This window comes from Melanotaenia boesemani, chromosome 17 (assembly GCF_017639745.1).
Source record: "Melanotaenia boesemani isolate fMelBoe1 chromosome 17, fMelBoe1.pri, whole genome shotgun sequence".
In the NCBI taxonomy this organism is placed as follows: domain Eukaryota; kingdom Metazoa; phylum Chordata; class Actinopteri; order Atheriniformes; family Melanotaeniidae; genus Melanotaenia; species Melanotaenia boesemani.
In genome coordinates this window covers 805686-825824 of record NC_055698.1, presented here as the reverse complement: position 1 = coordinate 825824, position 20139 = coordinate 805686, and the positions used below count along the sequence as shown (strand labels likewise).

The following is a 20139-nucleotide window of genomic DNA, read 5'->3' as shown; positions in this document are numbered from 1 at the left end:
GAGGATTGACCCTCGAGGTAGCCCAAGTTTCATTGTATATATATGATTTTATATTATTCCATTGAACATACCGGGTTTCTTTTTATTAAATAATTTGTAATCCCATGAAATGCCACCTTATCATACCATATTTACAAGGTTTTAAAGAGGAATGTTATGCTCTAGCAGGGCTGTCCAGTTCCGGTTCTAGAGGGCTGCAGTCTGGGAGGTGTTAGATGTTGCCCTGCTCCAACACACATGGCTGAGCTTAAATGACTCCCCTCAACAGCTTGAGGAATTAATCTGATTCCAGTGTGATGCAGGAGAACACATCCTGTCCTGCAGGACAGCCGCTCGCAAATTAAATGTATAATTGTTGCACTGCTAGCAAAACATGGACAAATTTGTCAAAGTACCAATGGGCAAACGATAAATCAGCAGCTGAGATCTCAACTACCAAAAGAACAAAAAAACACAAGAAAATATAATGAGGCGTATCTTGCTCCAGGTATGACCAGGTAACGGTCAAGTAGCAGCTTGGATAGGCTCCGCCCCCCTGTACAGTAAACAAACGAATAATCTCTACTGGATTTCCAGGACACTCAACAAGAAAGGATGATCAGGATTCATACACTTAATCCAAAACTAATTTAATATTTTCTATAAAAAGCAGAAAATGTTCTGAGAGCACTGGACATGGAAAACTCAGCAGGAAGTTCCGTCTTCGTCTGTCTTCCTCTGGTTACGTGTGCGACCTCTGTCGTTTCCAGAACCTCTTGACCTCGCTGTGTCCTTGTGGCGTCACCACCATCACCCTGTGAGCCACATCCTGCCACACCAGGCAGCCCAAACCCTGCAGCAAAACCACAGCATTAAAAAACAAAACATCTTATCCAGGGAACAACTTCATTAATCCACCAGAAAGACAGAGGAGTTGGGACATTCCTCAACAGTTTTACCAGAACTGGTGATGAATGAGAACAGTGAAGAACCAGAGAAGGAACAAAACACTACAAACTCATCTACATGTCTTCAGTAAAACCAGTTCCAGCGTGTTTAACTTGGATCTTCCCACACAAACACATACTCAGGACTGGATGAGACCACGGTCTGGATTCACCTTTTGATCTGCAGCCAATGTGGTCGATGGATTCCTGAAGTTACCAGCCAATCAGGATTCATATTAGCCACATTTTTAAATATTTTATAAAAATATTCATTTATAATATTATATATTTTATATAAATAGAATCCAAGCTGTCCCTGCAACTGATTTAGCTATAAATGTTTCTTTAAATAGTTTAAATTAAGAAGAAAGTACCTTACTAACCAGTTACAAACCAGTCCTGGTTAGTACCTTACTAACCAGTTACAAACCAGTCCTGGTTAGTACCTTACTAACCAGTTACTAACCAGTTACAAACCAGTCCTGGTTAGTACCTTACTAACCAGTTACTAACCAGTCCTGGTTATTTACATCATCCAACCGCCACATTTTTTTTTTCTGTCTAGACACCCCTTCTTTTATAGTTCGGTCCTCATTCAGCTACACTTCATTCATCCACCAGGAAGCCGATGGATGAGACAGCAGTGAAAATGGGGAAAAGTAGTGACTTGCTTCATCCGTCATGCTGATTGAAATCTGGCTCTTCAAACATTCAGCTGCCTTATGCTGTAGTTATGCTGTAGTTATGCTGTAGTTATGCTGGAGTTATGCTGGAGTTATGCTGGAGTTATGCTGTAGTTATGCTGTAGTTATGCTGTAGTTATGCTGGAGTTATGCTGTAGTTATGCTGTAGTTATGCTGGAGTTATGCTGGAGTTATGCTGGAGTTATGCTGGAGTTATGCTGGAGTTACCTTGAGTTGCTATTTTTATGTATGAAAGGAGCTATATAAATAAAGTTTGATTTATGCTGGAGCAGCGTCTGCGTTAGGTCGGGTCCGCGCAGCTAATGCAGATGAAATGTGCATATATCCTCGAGCGTAGGGTAACGGCATGACATTGCAACTTCTTTTCTGGACCTGCAGGTGGAAGTAAGGCTGGTATTGGCTGGTAAACCCACAGGGCTGAGTTTCTTCAATGGTTCAGTTTTGGCTAGTATTTCATGTTTTAGAACAACCACTGCAGCAACATGGTGCAGTGTTTGAGAGATTGTGGAAGCAAATGACAAAACTGTCCATCTGTCCATTTTACAGCGCAAACTAATGAGAAGGATATGTGTATATAATATATATATATATATATATATATATATATATATATATATATATATATATATATATATATATATATATATATATATGTGTGTATATATATATATATATATATATGTGTGTATATACATATATGTATATATATATTATTTCATTTATTTATTTATTTTTTTACTGCTACTTGATTCTCCATCTACAGGACGAATAAAGAAAAGTACTATCTAATCTCATGAAATAAAACCCATAGCTTCCAGCAGAACTGTTGTTCACCATTTATATGATCAGGAAACAGAATCCCACCTGAGCTCGGTCTCGCAGAACCTCAAAGTCTGCCTGGGACAGGAACTGGTTGTAGAGGACTCCTGAAAGTGACAAGAGCATCAGAACACCCACAGAGACACACCGACTAACACATTATGAGGAACTTATCTGGACATAAACATGGAGGACGTGTTGTGGTTCTATTGACTCACCCTCCGTGAATTGCAGTCTGTCTCGTTCCAGCTCCCACAGTCTGATCTGATCTGTGATGGTTGGAGGTAAAACTGGATTCTGAAGAAGAGAAACAAGAAAGATGGATGAATCGGTGGCTGCTCACCATCACAGTACCATATATGGGTTAGTAGTACCTGTGTGAGCATGACAGGGTGAGCTCTGGTCCTCAGAAAGTGGATGATCTGAAGGACACAAGACAGAGAAACATGATATCTGCAGGGTCACATGACTGAAAACTGATAATCTGACTTACAGTAAACAATACAACATCTGGAGTTCTAGATAATGACGGGTTCCCTCCAACGGGAAGTCAAATAAGCACTGGTTCCTGCCAAGGTATGCAGAATAATGTCGGAACACACAACACGTCCAGCCTTCAAGCAGATGGGCTGCAGCAGCAGAAGACACACAGCTAAGAACAGGAAACTGAGGCTACAATTCACACACACTCACCAACACTGGACAATAGAAGATGGAGAAACGTTGCTGGTCTGATGAGTCTCCATTTCAGCTCCACATTCAGATGCTAGACTCAGAATCTGCTGGAAACATGAAAACATGGATCCATCCTGCCTTGGACCAACGCTTCAGGCTGCTGCTGGTGTAATGGTGGGGGGAGATTTTCTTGGCCCACTTTGGGCCCCTTAGTACCACCCTTAGTAAAGCTCAGATCATCTCCACCTGCTTTCTAGAACATGACGATGAGTTCACTGGACTCCAACGGCCTCCACAGCCACCAGATCTCAGTCCAGTAGAGCAGCTTTGGGATGTGGTGGAACGGGAGATTCTCATCATGGATGCAGCCGACAAACCTGCAGCAACTGTGTGATGCTGTCATGTCAATATGGAGAAAACCTCTGAGGAAGGTTTCCAACGCCTTGTTGAATCTATGACACCAAAAACTGGGGCAACTGTGGAGGAAAAAGAGGCTGCCAAAGCCATTGGGCTCCTTTGTTTGGGCTTTTTTCTGACTTTATTTTCTGCCTTTTGCTTATAACTCTGCTCAAACATAGCACACATTCAATCATTTTAAGGATTTGAACTCTAAATGCCAATTATTCTCATTTTTGTATTATTTATGAACAAAAAACCTAAACTATTTTATTTCTATATAATTAATGGCAGAGCAGTGGCCTCAATTGGCGCCTGCAGTCCGCATCCATTTGACAAATTAGTTGCAGAATGAAAGGTGGACAGTGAAAATGGACAATTCAGTCACTTGTTGCAGTGTATGCAACAAACAAAGGTGACCTACAGGTAGGCCGTTTAATATTTTCTACCACACATTATCTGGATTTTACTTGTTCATTAAACTGAACTTCTAATTTGTTTCTGATGTTTATCGACTCTTTCACTTCTCCAAACTTTTGAACAGACCAAAGGGAAAGAAGGTCGTCAGCAACACGGTGAATTCATGCAGGACCTGACCAAAAATGTCCAAACTCGCTTCGATGACGTCATTTTGGGCAAACGAGTCCTTCTGTGCATCGACCGTTCATTTCTTTTTAAGTTCTCTTCTCATGGCCACTGCTGCTTGGCTGCAGTTACCTGACCTGCAAGAAAGCGCCACTCTGAAAGAGCCTCGGTGTGCTGCCCTCAGCTTCTGGACACAGCAGTGAAATTCCCTCTTCTGACGACGTTTGGCTCGACCTGCTGCTTTCTCAACAAGTACCGCAGCAGACTCACAGATGAACACCGACATCAGCGTCTGGCTGAGCCAAAGTTCAAAGCCTTGGATTTTTCTCATTATGCTGGTTTTTTTGACAGAATGTAAAATTGTACTTTCATTCCTAAGATCCTGATTTCTTCGCTTATCAAAGAGATCTGTGGCACGGTTCATTCTCTTTGTTAAACCGAAAACCTTTTTATTTTATTTTAACGCGCACGTTTTTTAAGACCCGGGATGCTCATGATGAGTAGCCTGATGTTAGAACAGCAATGTTTTTTTCATTGCAGGGATCTTGTTTTGTTGTGTGTGTTGGAGCAGGCAGACATCTAACACCTGCAGAATAGCGGGCCATGAGGACCAGGGTTGGGAACCACTGCTCTGAACTAATGTCTTGGCGGAGGTCTGCGCTCTCTAGTGCTTCTAGTTTGTTTCTGCTACAGTCTGTCAGTCACACTGTCAGACTGCACCACTTGTTCTTGTTTTGTTTCTCTTCATTTTTTGCCATGATTTCCTTTGTTCAGCAGCTTCTTCATATACAACAACATTCATGTCCTGGGTTTGTCCATGGGTTTGGGTGCGTTCGGGGCAGGATATGAGGCAGATTCAGGTGCGCACATTTTCAAGTAGTCTGTGATTTATAAAGAAAAACTGCTTGCTGGCGTGCGCACGGTTTTAGAAGTGTCTTTTTTTTTTTGCATACGCCATTTTCAGCTTTTGGGCGTATTCTATGCAATGTTTCATAAATGAGACCCCAGGTTACAGAGAGTTAGAGGATTTCCTGGAGAACATAACAACCCTTCTGTTTCTGCTGGAGTTTTACAGATCTCTCTCTCATGCATCAGTTGGGAGTGTGTGCAGTGTGTGTGAATACCTGCTGTGCAGTGATGCCGTTGGCAATGGCCTGTTGAACAGACTCTCGTGTCAGCTGAGCCACCACCACGTTGGGGAATCGATACAACATTTCACTGAAGAGCGCCACCAGAGCGATCTGAAGCTCTGAATCTGAAACAGACAACAGCAGCACTGATGGAGAAACTGGAAGAGCTGCAGGTGATGATGGAGGATGACAAGGTGTTGAATGAGGAAGATTAACAGGAAGCTAACTGTAACGTTCTACATCTTAATGGTGGGACAGACAATGATTTGCATACTTGTGTAGGCGTAGATTCGATAATTGGTTTCTACAACAATGAATCCTGCATCTGCAGATCCAGGTGTGGAGGTCAGGTTGGAGGAGGAGGAGCAGGTGGTGACACCAGCAGCCAGGGTGATGGCCAGTCTGGTCGGGTAGTACCGCCGTGACTTCCTCTGATGACACAAAAATGAGGATCTCAGTTTCAAACATAAACTCTTCATCATTTCCATCCCATCAGCTCTCTGCTAAGTAACCAGAAATCATTTTAGTACCAAGTTTTACTACTTCTCCCCAGAACCAGACCACACCGACATCCATGTCACGCCATGGTGATATCCTTCCATACAGCTCATCCACTGACATAAAAATACAGAAATGAGTCATCGTCCTCCAAGATGCACTAAAAAGTGGTTTTGGTAGAAATATTAACATATACAGCGTCCCTGATGTTTATGGGAGGATGAGGGTTGTTCCACATCAAACCTTCTTTACTCTTCTGATACTGACGTATAAAACCTTTTTACTGTATACACACGTAAAAACCAGAAACAATAGAATATTGTGCAAAACTTCATTTTTTCAGTAATTCAACTTAAAGGAGAATCTAAAATATAAAGACTCATTCCATGAGATTCATTTTAATGATGCTGGTAGCGACTGATGAAAACCCAAAAATCTAAATCTCAGAAAATCAGAAGATCACATGAAATCAAAAAAAAAAAAAGATTCTGAATACGGAACTGAATACCATCTCAAGAGTCTAGACCTGCATATGAACCCAGGTCTCGGTCTAGACCTGCACATGAACCCAGGTCTCGGTCTAGTCCTGCACATGAACCCAGGTCTCGGTCTAGACCTGCACATGAACCCAGGTCTCGGTCCAGACCTGCACATGAACCCAGGTCTCGGTCCAGTCCTGAATATGAACCCAGGTCTCGGTCCAGTCCTGCATATGAACCCAGGTCTCGGTCCAGTCCTGCATATGAACCCAGGTCTCGGTCTAGACCTGCACATGAACCCAGGTCTCGGTCTAGACCTGCACATGAACCCAGGTCTCGGTCTAGACCTGCACATGAACCCAGGTCTCGGTCTAGTCCTGCACATGAACCCAGGTCTCGGTCCAGACCTGCACATGAACCCAGGTCTCGGTCCAGACCTGCACATGAACCCAGGTCTCGGTCCAGTCCTGAATATGAACCCAGGTCTCGGTCCAGTCCTGCATATGAACCCAGGTCTCGGTCCAGTCCTGCATATGAACCCAGGTCTCGGTCCAGACCTGCATATGAACCCAGGTCTCGGTCTAGTCCTGCATATGAACCCAGGTCTCGGTCCAGACCTGAATATGAACCCAGGTCTCGGTCTAGACCTGCATATGAACCCAGGTCTCGGTCCAGTCCTGCATATGAACCCAGGTCTCGGTCCAGACCTGCATATGAACCCAGGTCTCGGTCCAGTCCTGCATATGAACCCAGGTCTCGGTCCAGACCTGCATATGAACCCAGGTCTCGGTCCAGACCTGCATATGAACCCAGGTCTCGGTCCAGTCCTGCATATGAACCCAGGTCTCGGTCCAGACCTGCATATGAACCCAGGTCTCGGTCCAGTCCTGCATATGAACCCAGGTCTCGGTCCAGACCTGCATATGAACCCAGGTCTCGGTCCAGTCCTGCATATGAACCCAGGTCTCGGTCCAGACCTGCATATGAACCCAGGTCTCGGTCCAGTCATGCATATGAACCCAGGTCTCGGTCCAGACCTGCATATGAACCCAGGTCTCGGTCCAGTCCTGCATATGAACCCAGGTCTCGGTCCAGACCTGCATATGAACCCAGGTCTCGGTCCAGACCTGCATATGAACCCAGGTCTCGGTCCAGACCTGCATATGAACCCAGGTCTCGGTCCAGACCTGCATATGAACCCAGGTCTCGGTCCAGTCCTGCACATGAACCCAGGTCTCGGTCTAGACCTGCACATGAACCCAGGTCTCGGTCTAGTCCTGCACATGAACCCAGGTCTCGGTCTAGACCTGCACATGAACCCAGGTCTCGGTCTAGACCTGCACATGAACCCAGGTCTCGGTCCAGACCTGCACATGAACCCAGGTCTCGGTCCAGACCTGCACATGAACCCAGGTCTCGGTCCAGTCCTGAATATGAACCCAGGTCTCGGTCTAGTCCTGCATATGAACCCAGGTCTCGGTCTAGTCCTGCATATGAACCCAGGTCTCGGTCCAGACCTGAATATGAACCCAGGTCTCGGTCCAGACCTGCATATGAACCCAGGTCTCGGTCTAGTCCTGCATATGAACCCAGGTCTCGGTCCAGACCTGAATATGAACCCAGGTCTCGGTCTAGACCTGCATATGAACCCAGGTCTCGGTCCAGTCCTGCATATGAACCCAGGTCTCGGTCCAGATCTGCATATGAACCCAGGTCTCGGTCCAGACCTGCATATGAACCCAGGTCTCGGTCCAGTCCTGCATATGAACCCAGGTCTCGGTCCAGACCTGCATATGAACCCAGGTCTCGGTCCAGACCTGCATATGAACCCAGGTCTCGGTCCAGACCTGCATATGAACCCAGGTCTCGGTCCAGACCTGCATATGAACCCAGGTCTCGGCCCAGTCCTGCATATGAACCCAGGTCTCGGTCCAGACCTGCATATGAACCAGGTCTCGGTCTAGTCCTTCTGCATGGACTCCTGCCTCCATGCAGGGTGGATGTTACCAGCCTGTGGTCCTGCTGGGTGGAATGAAGACCAGGATGCTTCAGTCCTTCAGCTCTTCTGCATCGCTCCGTCTCATGTGTCTCATCTTCCTCTTGGCAACGCTTCTTAAGATTTTCTACGGCAGGGGTGTCCAAAGTCGGTCCTTGAGGGACACTGTCCTGCAGGTTTTCAATGTTTCCTGCTTCAACACACCTGACTCAAATGAAATGAATCCAACAGCCTGTTAAGTTTTGCACAATGACTGAGTAATTTGAGTCAGGTGGTTTTGGAGCAGGGACAAATCAAAAACCTGCAGGATTGTGGCCCTCGAGGACTGGAGCAGGACACCCCTGGTCTATGGGGTCCAGGTCTGGAGAGTCTGCTGGCCAGTGCAGCCCAGTAATCCTTGGTCCTTGAACCAGGTTCTGGTTCTTGTGGCAGTGTGGGCAGGGGCCGAGTCCTGCTGGAAGATAAAGTCCACATCTCCACAAAGGAAGCATGAAGAGCTCTAAGACCTCCTGGTAGACGCTGTGGCTGGACTGAGGACTACGACATGAAGTCCAGGTCCAGGACTTCATGATTGTGGCTCTGGAAGCTCTAACTCCAGCCTCAGTCCAGTCCTGGTGAAGCTTTTCCTGACCGTCCTCTCCAGCTGCTTCATCCTGCTGCTTGTTCCAGCTTCTCCTTCCTCTCAGCTTCTTCTTGATGAGCCTTGATGCAGCACTTTGATCATCCAGCTTCTTCTGCAGCCGCCTGCTGAGGCTTTTCCTCCTGGTGGAGGGAGGTGATGGTTTCTGTCCAGCTGTCAGGTCAGCAGCCTTCCCCATGATGCTGGACTCTACTGGAACAGACTGAGACCATCTAGATGCTCAGGAGGCCTCTGCAGGTGTTTGGATGGATCAGCTGGTTAGAGTGTGGCACTTAGAGGTCATTGCATGTAATGAGTATAAATTAGTTTACCTTTTTAAGTTGAATTATCAAAATAAATTAAGTTTTGCTCAATATTCAATTTTTTTAATTCACCTGTACACCACATGACTCACCTCCATTTTCACCTTTACCTGAAGCAGGTCAGGCACAACTTTTTCAGAATGACCAATATACAGCAGGTACATCTGGGATAAGTATTTTTCATTTCATATTTTTATAATATATTTCATTTACGAGGCTGTTGACAAAGTTTTCACCAGATGTTGGTAACAAGCAAAGATCACCCAACCCTAGAAAGAAACCAGAACAACGAGGATCAGACATGAAGTTCTGTTTAATGAGAAGCAACAACAGGGTGGAACACAAAGAAAGACAGCAGCTGAAAACTGTCATTAGAAATCATTCAAATTAATCAGCTGGTCCAACTGAAGGCTGGTAGACGGGAGTCTAATCACCAAGGTGTCACAGCAGAAACATCTCATGGTGAAAGTGAAGAGCTCTAAAGACCTTCACTGAACACGAACCCAGCAGCGACGAACACGGGGGGAAGGACAGAAAAAAAATACAGACACATAGTGGATAAAAGCCAGCTGCCATCTACCAGGACGGTGAAGATGAGGATGATCCCAAACACAGAAAAGTCTGCAGCTGCTGGAGCTGTCCAGCCAGTCAGCTGACTGGAATCCAGCTGAACATCAACGGGAAAGAAAAACCACCAGTTGAGTGAAGAGAACCAGCGGTAGCTGTGGGTGGCCGTCCGAGGCACGACAGCACAAAATCAAAAAATCAAAAGGTTGATTGTTCGAGGCTTCAAAGATGCAGTTGTTTCTTAAATGAAAAAATATCAATTTGCAGTGTTGTGTCTCATTAATTACGTTAAATTTTCCCAAAGATGCAGGTGATGTATTTATTTCAGCACCATGGACAGCAGCATGGTTCGTTCTGATGTGCTGTGAGCCTCCGAGCGACCACTGATTGGATCAGCTGCATACAGTAACAGAACGTTTTTAACTGCACTGCTGTGGACTAACATGAACGTGCACGTGACTTGTGATGGTGCAGGCCCAGAAATCAGGCTCGCTCAAACAACCCTGCAGAATTAAAATCCCTTCCCGTTGTTCCATTTTATTAAACAGAAGTTCATGTCTGAACCTCTTTGTTTGGTTTCTCCAGCATCTGGTGAAAACCTCATGTCAAAAAGGCCCATTAGAAAAATATTTAACGAGAGAAACTGGACTGGACTTAAGGACCCTGACGTGACTCCTGGCATGATCAATATAAAAAGTCTAAATGATTGAAATGGTGCTGTGTTATAGTGACTCAGGTATACTGGTCTGATGATGACTGAGTCCTTCCTTTGGTCAGTTCCTCACCTTTCTCTGAAACACCAGTCCAAACTCCCTCAGGTGCTGCAGGAAGGTCAGCAGTGACTCGCTCATGCCTTCCACTGAGTAATCCTGAAGATCAGACAGAAAAACATCCTTCTGCTTCTTCTCAGCACAGGAAGCAGTCAGAGGATCAGTCAGAGGGGGTTAGTCGTACTCACCCTGCCGAGTGTAGAGAAACTGAGCTGGAACAAGAAGGACAAGATCTCCACCAGGTCCATCCCTCTGGACTGCAGACACAAAGCAGAAGATTCAGCACAGAGTTCAGTTTCTAAACACATCTTTCTTCAGGATGAGACTCCTTCAGTCCCAGGACGGATGAGACATCCCCGTCTTTCCTACACGTCCCGTTTGAAAGTACAGAGATGGAAGTTTGGGACAACATTCCTGGTCCAGCAGCTGGTGTCCTCGGGTCCGGGAGTTTAAAAGAAGACTGAAACATGGACCTGGAACTACTCCCCTTGAGTTAAATGTCTCATTTTGTAAATTAATGATATTGTTAATATTTCCAAACTATTACGAGGTTTACGGTTTGCAGACTGAACTACTCTGCTCTCCTGGGAGAACGCTGTCCACGGGGTAGATGAAAAAAATGAAAAGATGGTTTAATAAAAAAATAAGCTGAGACTGAATTGGAAAAAAAAAACATTTCATGATGTTTAGTAATAAAGACATAAGTACAGACTACTGACCTGGAAGATGTCAGAGTTGTAAGAGTAACAGGAACTAAGTTCACACAGAAATAATTAATATCTTACACAATGTTGAAGATTTCTTCAGTAAAGCACCAAGCATGTCTATCTAATCCATTATTGACTTTAAGATATTAAAGTTTCCCAAGTTAGGATTAAACAAGGATTTTACATATAAAACACATTAACATTAAATATCCAGAAAATGTGACAAACAGAGTACATACAAGCTAAAGGGAACAGACATGCATTTCTGAGGTTAAAGTTCATTTGTTAACACGTGTTTGCTGTGATGGATTAAACTGAAGAGCGACTTGGCAGGTAGCGATGAGGACATATTAGCCTCATTTTATTTCACTTCTTTTCTTTACTTGAACTTAACCTTGTTTCTGGATGTGTGCTTTGGAGAAATTGCCATTTAAAAAACTGTTTCTATAGTTTTCTTCTTTCTGCTCCTTTTCTTTGATGTGTCTGGGTTATCTGGAGGTGTTTTCCTGGTTGCTGTTGTCTGGTTCTCCTCTTCATGATGCTCCAGGATTGTTGGAAGTCACTCAGAATGAACTCCGACGCCATCCTGCTGGAATAACCATGGACCTCCTCAACAAGACCTCACCTTGAATAAAGACAACTGGACTTGTATTTTAAATGAGAGGTGCAACATCTTCAAGAACCCAGGATGACCTCGATGGCAGCACGTGTCTCTCCAGAACTCCAACATCCCCCTCTGCATCAATGGTACCGTCACACCATGTAGTCCTCGCCGGACGCTGATGGAGTCCTCCTCGTTTTAATCCCGTTCCAGGTTGTGTGTCCGGATGCAGTGGTGGACTGTGCTGACTTCATGATTCAGCCAAAGTGATTATCATGAATATTGTAATCAGATTACAGCAGTTTCTAGATTGGTCGATTTGAGAAAGAGATATTTTGTGTTCACATCAGCGCAGATCAAACTTTAACTATGAGGACACTCATAGTTAAACAGAAAGCTTTACCTGAGCGGTTTTCAGGTACTGCAGGGTGAAGTACCAGAGCTGGGAGGCTGTGTCCAGTAGGAGGAACTGGAAACCAGCTGAGGTGATGTACGGAGCCTCTCCTGCCTCACTGACAACCACAGGAAATGACAGAACATTAAGGAACAACATCAGTTAATCAGTAACACGGACTGGATCCATCTGGTTCTGTTCAGGTCTTTCCCGGTCTGGCTTCAACATGTAGGTAGTCAAACTTACAGCTGAAGCTCCGACTGCAGCTAGAATCTCATCTGATGATCCTGAGATGTTTTGATCAGATACCCGACAGTCTGTAGACATTTATCTCTTAGACAGTTACAGACAATCTGCTGCCTGGAGTCCTGACATGTTCACTCTACCACCAGACCATAAAACCATGTTTTCTTAGAGAATAACTCATTCATGACAGATGTTATCATGGCACAGTCAGACAAGATATGCAGCAGCGGCTTGGTCTTTAAAACTCCCTGAACACAGATCCATCCGTAGAACTGATGCGTACCTTTTCATCAGGCCGGCCTGAACCAACAACTGAGCCAGGTCCTGACTGACTGCACTGGGAGAGCCCACCATGAACTGGAGGATGACCTCCCAGCGCTCCATGGCGTAGCGGTCCAGACTCTCTATGTCCCGAGCATGACGGTCAGGACCCAGAGTGCTGCCCTCGTCAGCCCACGCTGTCCCCCTGTGGACAGAGATGGAGGAGGAAAGTTTAAACACTCAGCTCCTGGACCAACAACATCCTGGCTGCTCGTACAGAGAAGAGGACATTTCTACAAACATTTTTATGGATTCGTTTTTCCACAAATACTGAAAGTAAATTTTTAAAAAGCTAAATCTGCACGATGATGAAAAATCTGATGGTTTAATTAGCCGATAAAGAAAATGAGAAATTATTTAAGTTCATAAGATTAGCTAGACTGAGAATAACAGGTTTGATTTCAGAAATTAAATAAATCCTTAATATTTGTCGCCTTCTTTAAATAAAACCAAAGACATGTTAGAACAGTTTTAGACTTCCAGGTGGTCCTAAAGAAGAGACTGAAGCTGTTTCATGTTCAGAAAATCTAAAACATGCTGAGTCATCTGTGGAAGGTTTCAATGTTATCCAGAACATGTTCTAAACATGTCAATAACCTGAACTTCGCCGCTCATTCTACAGAGGATGATGAGTGTGATGAAGAGTGTGTTGACCACCCACCCTCCCAGCAGAGCCGTCCTCAGATTGTCTTTGAACACGGGGTTTAAGCTGTATCCCTGCAGACCCCCCTGCAGCTGCTGGCTGTGCCACAGACGGAGACCCACCAACACCGACACACACTCATCATGATTCCTGCAGGACCACAACACACACACATATACACACACATATACAGCTGAGGTAGAGACAGAAGCTCTAAACCCTGACGGAACATCTTCATAGTTGAGTCGTTTTACTTCCAGATTCTCAGCTGTGGTGGAGACACTGTCCTGTCTACTGATGGAAGACACCCACCTCAGACAGAGTCAGGGCCGACACACTTACACACTGACTGATCCTGACTCAGACTTCCATGAATACTTTCAGGATTCTGTATGTTAAAGGGAGCGTGTGGAGGAATGTGAGAAATCCACCAACATGTGAAGATATAACTTGACCTTAACAGCCTGTTAACATTTCTCCTAAATGGAATTTTATTAGATCCCATATCAGTATGAAAACAGCTGTAGAACATGGAACAAAAGAAACAAAGGGTGTATACACACACTGAGGAAGTTACTGTAACTACAAAGAGTAGGTGAGACCATTAGGTGTGACAGGGGAGCAGAAAATGAAAGCCAATCAGAACACAGACAGACTGAAGAAACATTCATTCATTTTCTATACAGCTTATTCCAATTCAGGGTTGGGGAGAAGCTGGAGCCTAACCCAGCAATTAACTGGCCAGAGGCAGGGTACACTTGGACAGGTCGCCGGTCCATTGCAGGGCCACCACAGCGAGACACACAACTGCTCACGCTCACTCCTTGGGAAAATTTAGTGACCAGTTAACCTAACATGCATGTCTTTGGATGGTGGGAGGAAACCGGAGTACCCAGAGAAAAACCACACATACACGGGGAGAACATGCAAACTCCACACAGAAAGGTAACTGCTCCAACCTCCCCCCCAGCCGAGGCTCGAACCAGTGACCTTCCTGCTGTGAGGCGCGATGCTAACCACCACACCACTGTACTAAAAAATAAATAAGACTAAAAGTAAAAACATAAACTTAATAAGAACTAAACCAAAACCAGGACAACGTCCCAAAGATCAGAATAGATCAAATCCAGTTTTTCCATCCCCTCACTGCTCCACCTGCTCTCAGACTCTCACATCTGGAGTTTGAAGCTTTCAAAGAATTAACATGAAGCAAAAGTCAAAGAGCAGAAATCCAGAACTCACCTCTGGCTGTCTTTTCTGACCCACAGAGCCACAGCTGCCTGAGGAAGAGGCTGATCCAGGAACAGCATGCGCATCACGTAGTTCTTGGCCAGTGAGGGGAGTTCCCTAGTAGAGATCACACACCTGTCTGAGGACTCGCCTGTTAGTATCACATACACAGAGTGTGTTCAGACTCATACCTGTAGACAGCCAGACATGTCGCCGGGTGGTTGTAAAGTCTGTCCAGGATCTCAGGACTCAGCTCCCTCAGGTACTCGTGCAGGTTTTTACACTGAAGCTGGACGCGCAGCTTCATGATCTGACACAGAAAATACCAGAAAAACCTCCTGGAATCTGGAAAAATTCCAAAATTCCTAAATACACATAGAGAAGTGGAACTTCAATCATTCTACACTGATTTCTGGGGATAATTTGCTGTAACTGTAGTAAAAATTCTGATCTGAGGAGAATATTACAAGAAAACAAGATGGAGTGTGACCGGGTGATTTACCGTAGAGGCAGATGTGAATCCAGATAACTTAATCCGTTTCAAAGTTACTCCTAAACGAACACTTACATCTTTTTAGTCCGCAGTAATATGCCGTCGTTTAAGTCGCCATGTTGGAGATCACGTGACATAAAAATAAGCGTTCTTATTGGCCATTTTGTCGTTGTTCTGCTGTTTTCGTGTCTCGTATTTCGTGAGTGCAGCACCGCCACCTGCTGGACGGAGTCTGATACTGCAGGCTGCAGCTGTTTACCATGATCACTGTACCTGGGTATTTGGTCACCTATTCATTTCAGTGATTGTCCACTCTGATATGATTGTAACACACTCTTTTTTTCTACATATAATGGACCTGAGGACCTCAGTAAGACACTGCCTAGCTATAGAAATGCTCTTAGTTTCCATTCATATTCCAGTCATTTAGCAGACGTTTTTAGGAATACAAATAGGAAACTAATATAGGACTAATAAAATTAGGAAACTTAGAGTTGGTCCGGACCAGGATCTGTCATTTGACTCGCATATAAATTAGGTTTCTAGGACAACCTTCTTTCACCTACGTAACATTTGTGTAAAGATTTTCAGCCAAATTCCACATCACATAAATTTATTCAATTTATTCAAATGTAGTTTTTCTTATTACATTTTAGTTTACAGTGATTATGTTAAATACAACACATATTATTATTACCAATACAGTGACTAATGAAATCCATACATCACTGAATATATCTGGAGATACTATCATTCAATCAATAATTAAAAAAAAAAAAAAGAGGCGTCAGATCTCCAGGAGTCAGGTTCCAGCTTGTACATGAAATAAAAAACACTTTGTTAACCCTAGAGGGAAATAGCAATGTCAATAATAATAATAATGTGTGTGTGTGTATATATATATGGTAAATGGTCAGTATTTATATAGAGCTTTTCTGTATCTGGAATGATACCCAAAGTGCTTTACATTGTACATCACATTCACCCATTCACACACACATTCACACACTGAAGGCAGAAGCTGCCATGCAAGGCGCTCAACCACGACCCATCAGGGGCAATTTGGGGTTCGGTGTCTTGTTCAGGGACACCTGGACACGAGCTCAACAGGCCACGGATTGAACTGGCAACCCTCGGACTCCTAGGTGACCACTCTACCCACTGAACGACACACACACATATATATATATATATATATATATATATATATTCAATAGCATAACTGAACACTGAATTATTCTCCAGTTTTTATTAGAAACACCATTGCACAAACATAACATCTTAAATAAAGTTCATTCTGTTTTGAATTTTTCTCTTGCTTTCAGCCATCTCTCATGATGCAGCACAACTTTCCAGGAAGATGGAGAGAACACTGTCCACCGAAGGCTGCTGGGCACAGCTGAAAGCTCCAGAGGAAATCAAGAGTGTGGACCCTGAATGACAGAGATCCTGCCATCTAACCATCAACAGCAGGAGGCGAGGGGCGTGTGCATCAGCTGAGTCAGCAGATGTTTGGAGAGGGTCAGTCTCAGGAGTCCTCCTTCTCCTGATACCTACAACACCAAGACCAGAACGGTGAGCTAAACAACCACAAGGCAGCACAAACATGTCGTGTTCACATCAGCTACCTGCAGTGTATGCAGGTGAAGAAGACAGTCTGTCCCTCATCTGCAGATCTCATCTGCCTGGTGTGGTAGATCATCCCCTCTTTGTTGCAACGTGAGCAGCGCCTGTCAATCTACAGAAAGCACACGACTGTATAAGCAGAGTCAGCTGTTAGCAGGCACCGGTAGAAGCTTCAAGCTGCCGTTAATAATGATCATAATAATCAGTTTTACTTTATTAATCTTGATTGGGAAATTCTGCTCTGGATTTTAAACATCTCTAGATTTGCTAGAGAGCAGTGGGCTGCCATGTTTTGGCTCTTGAGGAGCAGTTGAAAGGTTGGGGACCTTGCTCAGGGGACCAGGGTGGTTTTACCTCTGTTGGCACACTGGGAACTTGAACCTGGGTCCTCCAGAACCAATCCCACCTCTCTTACTACTGGGTCACTCCCCCCCATGTCTAGATTTACTAAAGAGCAGTGGGGTGCCATGAGCAGCTGTTAGCATCGCATGTGCAGGACAGTCTTACCAAAGCCCCCTTCAGCTCAGATCCCTCCTCATCCTTCAGAGCCACTGACGACAGCTCCATGGGATTGAAGACAACTTCTGACTTTATCTCCTGGCCGGAAAACTCTGGACAATAATGAGATGAGTGTAAAGATTACTAAAATCTGTTCTGTTATTATTTAGTAATGGGTGTTATGGCGAAATATTTTAACAGTGAGTATTATTAACAATGACACCACCTCATTTTCATCAGAGTCACAGTTTAGCATGACAGGAAATTGTTTCTGGTGTCTGGGAATAACGTGTGTCAAATCCCAGCAGACTAAACATGGCACACAGACTTTGTTCCAGACTCTTAGCTTTGTTTCTATGACAACCCAGGTCAGCTGACCTGTATGATGTTCTGTTCGTTTTAATCTCTAATGAGAAACCATTCCCACACCGATCCAAGGCTCGTTGGAGTGTGGTTCCTGTGCTGGCGCTCAGGCCACGTGCACTGTACCTGTCACAGGGATGGAGAAGGAGCAGCGGGGGCAGCGGACTGTGTCGGAGTTTCCTGGCAGCGGAAGAACGTTTCCACATTCGGAACAGAAGTTGGGATCCCCACGAAAACAAGACATGTCCGACCTGACCAGAATAATTACAGCGTTTCAGTTTGTTCAGAGCTATAATCAAAGTTATCATGTCAGCAGTGTTCCTTTAAAAACTCAAAATGTCAGTTGTGATAAAAATTATACACACACACATATATATATATATATATATATATATATATATATATATATATATATATATATATATATATATATGACCAAATATATCTTACCTCTGAATGTCAGAACATGAACCTCTCTAAACCAGTTAGCGAATGTTTTATTATAATGCAGTAATATGAGTTATATTAGCATGTCACAGACGTTCCTGTTGATAAATGAATAAATGTAATTACCTTTTCAGTCAGTATAAAGCGTTGTAATCAACTCACAGCAGTGAACACTCTTATTTAAATGTGACTTTAAGTTTGGCAGCCACACAGAAGCACGTTGGAGGGTCTTACGACAACGACATGCTGTCGCACGTTAATGACGTAAGCGTGATTAGTTTTTTTTTTTTTTTACTAAACAATTGAACAAAACATACAGCACATAAACTGTACAGCCAGGGGACCAAGTACTAACAAACATACACGAAAAGCTTAGGTGTGCACACACACACCTAAACATCAGTCAAAGTAATAACGAGGAAAGAGCCATCTCAACGAAACAAGAACCTTTCCAAAATACATCCCGTTAAGCGTGATTAGTTTTGTTAGACCTTTACAACCGACGTTGTAACTCGGTTGTAACCGATATTCTAATTAGGGTTGCCAACTGTCCCGTATTAGCCGGTGTTCTGGCAGTTTAGCATACACATCAGAGTAGCATACATTACGTTAATGCGCATGCGGGTTAGGGTTAGGTGCAGTCGTCAGTTTGCTCTCTATGCGTATGCTGATCTGACAATGTAAGCTAAACTGACAGAACACCGGGACATCCCGTATATTTATCCATCGTACGGGATGTCTCTTGTCCCTTATTTTAAGAGCTGCTTGTCGTGTTTGTCCTCTGGCAGGACGTCACGCTGCTGTTGCACTTCTACCACTAGATGGCAGTCACACTCCACAAATTACAGATTTCATGCGTCACGTGACGGACAGGTCGCCTCAAACCAAAACTTTGAGTGAAGTTGGTTTGTAGGGTGGATTTGCGTAAAGGTTTTTGGAAATGGGAATATAGATAAACCAGTGAAAAAGCGAAGGGCCCAGGGCCTCAAGGGTCCAGAGGCAGGGTTAGGGTTAACCCTCACCCCACATACAAACCTATATCCTACCCCTTCAAACCCCTGCAGCCATGAAAGGAGTCACCCACTAGTTGGATGTTGATGCTTGCCTCCTCAGGTGAGGGGGCAAGCATCCATAATAAAAATCACTTGACAGGACCCCATACCGTCTCTCCTACCTGTTGTTCTTCACAAAGGTGATCCTAAAAAAACGGATTCTGGATCAGGGTCATCCAATCCTCTGCTTGAACATCCGGGGTAAAGGTAAGTCAGATTACGTGATCCACTGTCCTGAAAAATGGGATCCCAAAACCCAGATAGCTTTTATCCAGATTAAATCTTTTGAACAACCAGCCCCAGAAGTTGATATGAACACTGACGCAGGATATAAAAATAGTATTATGGGTTTCTAAATAAAAAAGAAGAAGAAGAAGAGTCAGTGAGTGAGTGAGTGGAACATATTAAGATTTCCACAACCTGTGAATGACTTCACATTTAAACAACTGTTGATTCTACATTTATATAAATAACTGTTGGTGACTTCTAGTGACTTCATCACTGGGACAGAGCTCATCATATTTCTGATGAACCTCTTTTAAGAGGCACTGGAATCCTAGAAATGTCCTTATCATAGTCCCAATTTCAAGTTTGTTATAATTTTGAAGATAAAATTATCTCCTTTTCAGGAACAGGAAACTGAACATACATCATCTTTTAAAAAAAGATGGAGAAACGGTGCTGGTCTGATGAGTCTCCATTTCAGCTCCACATTCAGATGCTCGGCTCAGAATCTGCTGGAAACATCATGAAAACATGGATCCATCCTGTCTTGGATCAACGCTTCAGGCTGCTGCTGGTGTAATGGTGGGGGGAGATTTTCTTGGTCCACTTTGGGCCCCTTAGTACCAACGTGGCCTGGTTTAACCAGCACAGCCTACCTGAGTATTGTTGCTGACCATGTCCATCCCTTTATGACCACAGTGGAGCATCTTCTGATGCTACTTCCAGCAGGATAATGCACCATGTCACAAAGCTCAGATCATCTCCACCTGCTTTCTAGAACATGACGATGAGTTCACAATCATCTT

The 20139-nt window shown here is 44.2% G+C and overlaps 2 protein-coding genes across 7 annotated transcripts; both read right to left on the bottom strand.

Moving 5' to 3' along the window:
- Positions 1-612: 612 nt before the first annotated feature.
- On the bottom strand, positions 613-15259 carry gtf2h4 (general transcription factor IIH, polypeptide 4). Of its 5 annotated transcripts, none has more exons than XM_042012275.1 (14): positions 15132-15259; positions 14821-14939; positions 14642-14746; positions 13418-13549; positions 12719-12901; positions 12199-12307; positions 10676-10744; positions 10503-10586; positions 5510-5666; positions 5230-5360; positions 2824-2871; positions 2668-2746; positions 2495-2556; positions 613-832 (listed from the first exon to the last, which is right to left on the bottom strand). In XM_042012275.1, the coding sequence occupies exons 2-14, from the start codon at positions 14934-14936 to the stop codon at positions 722-724; spliced, it is 1386 nt and encodes a 461-aa protein (XP_041868209.1). In that variant the 5' UTR covers positions 14937-14939; positions 15132-15259; the 3' UTR covers positions 613-721. The 5 variants fall into 5 exon arrangements, with proteins under 5 accessions (XP_041868209.1, XP_041868208.1, XP_041868207.1 ...); XM_042012274.1 differs by having other exon boundaries at positions 14821-14974; positions 15132-15256; XM_042012273.1 differs by having other exon boundaries at positions 14821-14994; positions 15132-15255.
- A 479-nt stretch (positions 15260-15738) lies between these two features.
- On the bottom strand, positions 15739-18844 carry polr1h (RNA polymerase I subunit H). 2 transcript variants are annotated; one of them, XM_042012347.1, is made up of 5 exons: positions 18183-18844; positions 17736-17873; positions 17256-17359; positions 16751-16860; positions 15739-16675 (listed from the first exon to the last, which is right to left on the bottom strand). In XM_042012347.1, exons 2-5 carry the CDS (start codon positions 17851-17853, stop codon positions 16651-16653), a joined length of 357 nt encoding a protein of 118 aa, XP_041868281.1. In that variant the 5' UTR covers positions 17854-17873; positions 18183-18844; the 3' UTR covers positions 15739-16650. The 2 variants fall into 2 exon arrangements, with proteins under 2 accessions (XP_041868281.1, XP_041868280.1); XM_042012346.1 differs by having other exon boundaries at positions 17736-17860; positions 18183-18843.
- Positions 18845-20139: the final 1295 nt, after the last annotated feature.

Bases quoted from the DNA above. Each gene is read 5' to 3' on its own strand.
- polr1h (XM_042012347.1), bottom strand. From the start codon at position 17,853: ATGTCTTGTTTTCGTGGGGATCCCAACTTCTGTTCCGAATGTGGAAAC. The intron at 17,360-17,735 runs GTACAGTGCACG...ATTATTGTCCAG, and splicing joins CTTCTCCATCCCTGTGACAG to AGTTTTCCGGCCAGGAGATA. The intron at 16,676-16,750 runs GTAGCTGATGTG...TTGGTGTTGTAG, and splicing joins TTCACCTGCATACACTGCAG to GTATCAGGAGAAGGAGGACT.
- gtf2h4 (XM_042012275.1), bottom strand. From the start codon at position 14,936: ATGAAGCTGCGCGTCCAGCTTCAGTGTAAAAACCTGCACGAGTACCTG. The intron at 13,550-14,641 runs GTGAGTTCTGGA...GTGGTCCTGCAG, and splicing joins GTCAGAAAAGACAGCCAGAG to GAATCATGATGAGTGTGTGT. The intron at 10,587-10,675 runs GTGAGTACGACT...TCTGATCTTCAG, and splicing joins GTTTCTCTACACTCGGCAGG to GATTACTCAGTGGAAGGCAT.